At 39.4% G+C, this 6,600-nt stretch overlaps 1 protein-coding gene across 1 annotated transcript; it reads right to left on the reverse strand.

Annotated features, from left to right (window-relative positions):
- Positions 1-3,982: 3,982 nt before the first annotated feature.
- On the reverse strand, positions 3,983-6,298 carry LOC141083196 (protocadherin gamma-B1-like). Its single transcript, XM_073567360.1, has one exon. The coding sequence runs from the start codon at positions 6,296-6,298 to the stop codon at positions 3,983-3,985; it is 2,316 nt and encodes a 771-aa protein (XP_073423461.1).
- Between the last annotated feature and the right edge of the window lie 302 nt (positions 6,299-6,600).

The raw sequence follows: 6,600 nt of genomic DNA on the forward strand, positions 1-6,600 counted from the left end.
ACTACAAGACTCGTTAAAGGGTTGATTGTGACTTGTAGGATCGCTTCTACCAATAGGTGGCGCTGTAGAGTAAAAGTCCTCTTTCTTTCTGAAGAGGCAATTTGCACTTGATAAAATGAAAAATTACTGCTACATTTTTAATCCTCCTAAAATGATAACAAAATAAAAGAACATTTTACAAATCGTGCTGATGTAAAGCAGGCATGTGGAAAATGTTATTTATGAATGCTTTTCTGTGGTATGACTGTCTGGATTAAAGGGATAATCATTTAAAGTTTGAAAATAGCTAATTTTTTAACATTTCTCTCAAATTTCTGATATTTTTTATAAATAAAAACAAAACATATTGACCTAAATTTACCATTATAATAAAGTACAATGTGTCACGAAAAAACATTCTCAAAATCACTGGGATTTGTTGAAGCGTTCCAGAGTTATTACCGTATAAATTGACACTGGTCAGATTTAAAAAATGTGGCTCTGTCACTAAGGGGTTAAAAGAAAACTATGAGTAATGCACTCAACTTCCATGACCTGTATGCACGTTCACCACACAAGACTCCATTGCTGAACAAAAAGCATGTTCATGCACATTTAAAATTTGTTCAACAACATTTAGACAAGCATATGGGAGAATACTGGAAAAATACAATACTGTTTTTTCAGATGAGACCAAAATTGAACCATTTGGATGCCATAATACACACCAAGTTTGGAATACAAAAGACACTGCATATCACCATGCAACACCATATCAACAGTTAAGTTTGGAGGTAGGAACGTCATGGTTTTGGCCTTTTTTCAGTAAACGACATTGGCAAACTTTATATTATTGAAGGAATGGCCAAATGTACCAACATATTCTTGAAAAATGTCTGATGCCATCTACCAGGATGATGTAGATGAAATTATTATTATTATTAATTATTATTGCGCCATTTGTTCCATGGTGCTTTACATGTGATGGGGTATACATAATAAATGCAAGTGCAGTAATCTTAAACAATACAAGTCATGACTGATACAGGAGGAGAGAAGATCCTGCCTGTGAGGGCTCACAATCTACAAGGGATGGGGGGAGGATACAGCAGGCAAGGGGTAGAGCTGGTCGTGCAGCGGTTTTGTGGATTGGTGGTTACTGCAAGTTGTAGGCTTATCGGAAGAGGTAGGTCTTCAGATTCTTTTTGAAGGTTTCCATGGTAGGTGAGAGTCTGATATGTTGTGGTAGAGAGTTCCAGAATAGAGGGGATGCACGGGAGAAATCTTGTATGCGTTTGTGGGAAGAGGATATAAGAGGGGATATAAAAGGAGATCTTGTGAGGATCGGAGGTTTCATGCAGGTAAGTACCGGGAGACAAGATCACAGATGTATGAGGGACTCAGGTTGTGGATGGCTTTGTATGTCATGGTAGGGTTTTGAACTGGAGTCTTTGGGTAATGGGGAGCCAGTGCAGGAATTGACAGAGGGGAAAGGCCAGGGAATAGTGGGGGGAAAGGTGGATTAGTCAGACAGCATAGTTTAGAATAGATTGGATGGGTGCAAGAGTGTTAGAGGGGAGGCCACAGAGCAGGAGGTTTGTAGTAGTCAAGGTAGGAGATGATGAGGGCATGGACTAGTGTTTTCGCAGATTCTTGGTTGAGGAATGTATGGATCCGTAAAATATTTTTGAGTTGAAGTTGGCAGGAAGTGGAAACGGCTTGGATATGTGGTTTGAAAGAGACATCAGTGTCAAGGATAACCCTGAGGCAGCGAGCTTGTGGAACTGGAGAGATCTGTGTGTCATAAGCATAGAGGTGATACTGAAACCTGTGAGATTCTATGAGCTGTCCAAGGCCAAAGGTGTAAATGGAGAAGAGCAGGGGCCCTAGGACTGAACCTTACGCGACTCTGACAGATAGGGGAGTGGTGAGGAGGTGGTGTGCAAGTGGCAGACACTGAATGTCGTGTCTGTTAGGTATGATGTGATCCAAGATATGGCCAAGTCTGTGATACCAAAAGATGATAGGGTCTGTAGTAATAGGGAATGGTCCACTGTGTCAAAGGCAGAGGACAGGTCCAGGAGGAGAAGGACAGAGTAATGTCGCTTGGCCTTCGTGGTTAATAGGTCATTGTTGACCTTAGCTAGGGTAGTTTCAGTGAAATGGTGTGGCCGGAAGCCAGATTGTAAGTGGTCAAAGAGGGAGCAAGAAGAGAAGTTGGAGGACTGTTCAAGATGGACGTGTTATTTCAGTAGTTTTGAGGCATAGGGGAGAAGTGATATAGGGTGATAGCTTGATACAGAGGATGGGTTAAGAGAGGGCTTTTTGAGGATAGGTGTGATTGAGGCATGTTTAAAGCTTGAGGGGAAAACACCAGTTGTTAGTGATAGGTTGAAGAGAATGGTTAGGGTTGGGATGAAGACTATGGTGAGGTTTGGGATTAAGTGGAATGGGATCTGGTTAAGTGCACAGGAGGTGAGATGTGATCTTTAGAGTGGAGAGTCGATCTTCTTGTAATGGTGGAGAAGTTGGTTTTGGGGGAGGAGGGCTGGGGAGTTAGGAGGAAGGGCTCTGGGGGTTGTCAACCAAAACTATCTCTGATGTTATCAATCTTCTGCTTGAAAAATGAGGCAAAGTCTTCAGCTGAGATGTGTGGGGAGGGAGGAGGTGCTGGGGGACAGAGGATAAAATTGAAGTTGTTGAATAGCTGTTTAGGGTTGTGAGACAGGGAGGATATGAGAGATGAAAAGTAGGTTTGTTTTGCTGCAGCGAGTGTGGCCTTGAAAGTAGTGAGGGACTGTTTAAATGCGATGAAGTCCTCATTGGAGTGGGATCTTTTCCATCTTTGCTCAGCATGGCTGGAAGCTCACCTCAGTTCTTTGGTCAGGCTGGCGTGCCAGGGCTGTCTGTTGATTTTGCGAGCTTTGGTATGTGTGAGAGGGGCAACTGATTCCAAAGCTACAGCTATTGTGGTGTTATGAAATGAGGGTGGACATTTCAGCAAGACAATTATCCCAAACACACAGTTAGGGAAACTCACAATTAGTTTCAGAAAAGAAAATAAAGTTGCTAAAATGGCCCAACCAATCACCTTGCCTGGACCCAATAAAATATTAATTGAAGGAACTAAAGCTAACAGTTGATAGAAGAAGCTCACTGAACCTTCAGAATTTGAAGAGTTTTTGTGTAGAAGAATGAGACAAAATTACACCTGACCAATGCATGCGACTAGTTTCTCTATACTGGAGCCGTCTTTACCTTCACTGCAAATTTATATTCACTGAAATTATCTTTTCTCTTAGCCAATCCAGAAAAACACTCTAATTATGTCACTTCCTAGAAAAACACAATGGTATTCTAATATTACTGAAGAAAAAAGAGACATAGAACACACAACCAAAAATCATACATTAATCTACTGCAAAAAATAAATGGAAATTCTTAGTTAACATACTCTTACAAGCACTATGATGAAATAAAAGCATGGTCTTGATGTAACAGCACAACATGATAAACAGCAGACGTGAAAATTCATATTATTTTAGATACAAGTAGCTACTGTGTGCTATTGCAATTACTCCAGCTTTCTGTTGATCATATGACAAACTGCATTTTATGTGAATACTGTATATTTAAAGTCATTGCTTCTTTCAAATAATCTTCGTGGGTCCCACCAGGCCAAAACAGACCAGCCTAAAGTAACTTCCAGTTTTTTTCCTACATTTTCTAGATTCTGAAACAAGTGAGATTGCAAACCTATGCTTCAATGTCTTAAACATTAAAAATCATTCCATTATTCCAGAAATAATAGAAAGCACGTAAGTGCCACAGTAGGTTGTGCTATGGTTGTCAGATCATCAGATTTTAGTCTTCACATTTTGGTGCATACGGTATATTAAAAACATATGGCAGATCCTATCAGTGGCTTTAGCTTAGAACATTGTTTATTTAGAAGGCTCATTATGCCTTCTGAATATCACAAAGCTTTTAGTTTCATCCTTAATTAACTAACCTGTGGTGGATCTGAGGTTGGTAAAGCTTCTTTCACATTTTCACTTGTAGGTCCAGGATCATCAGCGTCAATGAGCTTATCCACAGGAACATCTTGATTTGGTTTCATATAAGTAAAGTCACTTTCACTGGCATCAAAGCCAACACAGACATTGTAGGAGTAAGGAAAAGGTAATGTTCCATTCTCATAGTGAGAAAGGATTCTGGGATCAACTGGAGGATATAAATTGGAGCTGAGGTTACTGAACATTGGTACGGGTTCTGATTTCTTGCACTTTGAGATAATGGCCAACATCACAGTGATAATAAAGAGCAGTGAAATTAATCCAAGGAAGATGATTAAGTAAAACTGTAAATTAGATTGTGGATTTTCTTCCGTTCTTTCCTCATGGAACTTGGGAAACATCGGTTGTAAGTTGTTTGCAATAATGAGATTTAGGGTAACGGTAGATGAGAGAGAGGGGTGTCCATTGTCCTTCACCATCACCACGATCTTATGATTCAATACATCCTTCTCTAGAAAAATACGAGATGTTCTTATTTCTCCAGTATGTTGAGTAATGGCAAAATAAGAAGGCTCTGATAGTTGTAGAAAATGGTAAGAGAGCCAAGAATTGTGTCCAGAGTCCGGGTCTATGGCCACCACCTTAGTTATCAAGGACCCTTGTTCAGAATCAAAAGGGACCATTTCATATGCAGTCACACCTCCACTGTCTGCTGATGGGTATAATATTTTTGGTGCATTATCGTTCTGATCCACAATACGGATAAGCAATGTTGTGTTGCTGCTCAGAGGTGGAGATCCATTGTCTCTGGCATTTATTTGTATGTAAAACTCTTTTTGTTGTTCATAATCAAATGATCTCTGGGCATATATGACCCCAGTCTCTATATTGATGGAGAGGTAGGAGGTTGCTGTGAGTTCTTCTATATCAGCAGTGTAGATGGAATAAAATATTTTTGCATTGTCTCCAGTATCAGGATCTGAGGCTTGTATGCTGTATATGGAAGACCCTGGTAAATTGTTCTCCGGGACATATACAATATAAGTAGTTCTGATAAACATTGGAGGGTTGTCATTGACATCTGATACCTCCAGAGTGATGGTTCTTCTGCTGGAAAGTGGAGGAGATCCTCTGTCAGTGACTAAAATAGTAATGTTATAACTAGAAACCTTCTCTCTGTCCAAAGAACTTGTGGTAACAATTCTGTAATAATTGTCAGATGATAGCACTAAATTAAATGGCATTTCTTCCAAAAGTTTACAGTCCACCTCTCCATTCTGTCCTGAGTCTTTATCATGAACTTCAATCAGAGAGATCATTGTACCCAGAGCCGAATCCTCAGGAATTGGAGAAGACAATGATGTGAGCGATATCTCAGGAACATTGTCATTCTCATCCATAACTTCTATCAATACTTTACAATGGGCTACAAGACCTCCTCCATCTTTTGCTTGTACAGAGAGCTCATAAATTTTAGTTAGTTCGAAATCTAACTTATCATTTGCTTTAATATCTCCGGATATGGAGTGAATGCTGAATGTTCCTGTATGATGGACATTTCTAGATGTTTTACTAAAGGAATACATGATCTGTCCATTGACCCCTTCATCCTTGTCTGTGGCATTCACTGTGATTATTGTGGTATTTATTGGTGTATTCTCATTTACACTTACTTTATATACTGACTGGGTGAATATTGGGAAGTTATCATTAATGTCAGCAACAATAACCCTTATTAAGGCAGTTCCAGATCTCACAGGTTTGCCTCCATCCATAGCTGTTAATATAAGCTCATGAAGACTCTGTGTCTCCCTATCTAATGGTTTCTCTTGGATAAGCTCTAGAGACCTACTACCATCTGGATTTCTGTCTTCACTCAGTGTAAAATACTGATTATCACTGAGCTTATATGTCTGCACAGAGTTAGAGCCAATATCTGGATCTTCTGCCGTCTGTAAAGCAAACCTGGTCCCTGCTGATGTTAATTCAATAGTCTCTACAGAAAACATGTCAGGGAAGAATGCAGGAGAATTATCATTTATATCCTGAATTTCTACCTTTGTCTTAACAATATTGAATGGATTTTCAACCACAGCATCAAAGGTTAGGTAGCAAGAAGCTGCACTGCCACATAATGTCTCCCTGTCTATCTTGTCCTTAATATAAAGATTTCCACTGTCAGGATTTACATAGAAATATCTCTCTGCTGATCTGGATACAATCCTCAGTTTTCTAGATGAGAGCTCCTTAACATCTAATCCAAGGTCATCTGCAATATTTGCTATAACAGAGTCTTTCCTCATTTCTTCTACAATGGAATAATGAATCTGACTGGAGACTGAATGACACAGCCAAGAAAATAAGATAGAAAATGTTACTTGCCATCTGAGTCCTTTGTATTTTTCTGTATAAGGTTTCATCTCATTTATCAGCTTCCGAATTCTTCCAAGAAATAGTATTTGGTAAACCAGTATTGAAATTCCAGAATATTATAGAAAATATTCTTATAAATCCAGTAAATATTGTAGAGAGCATGCAGATAATGTCTGCCCCCTCCTTGTGCAGATCTGCAGTATGTGTGCAAAGAAAACACCAGTGGATATCC

This window comes from Dendrobates tinctorius, unplaced genomic scaffold (assembly GCF_039654945.1).
Source record: "Dendrobates tinctorius isolate UK_male_01 unplaced genomic scaffold, ASM3965494v1 ptg000020l, whole genome shotgun sequence".
Taxonomy (NCBI): domain Eukaryota; kingdom Metazoa; phylum Chordata; class Amphibia; order Anura; family Dendrobatidae; genus Dendrobates; species Dendrobates tinctorius.

Excerpts from the sequence above, each read along its gene's own strand:
- LOC141083196 (XM_073567360.1), bottom strand. The coding sequence starts at position 6,298 with ATGAGGAAAGACTCTGTTATAGCAAATATTGCAGATGACCTTGGATTA.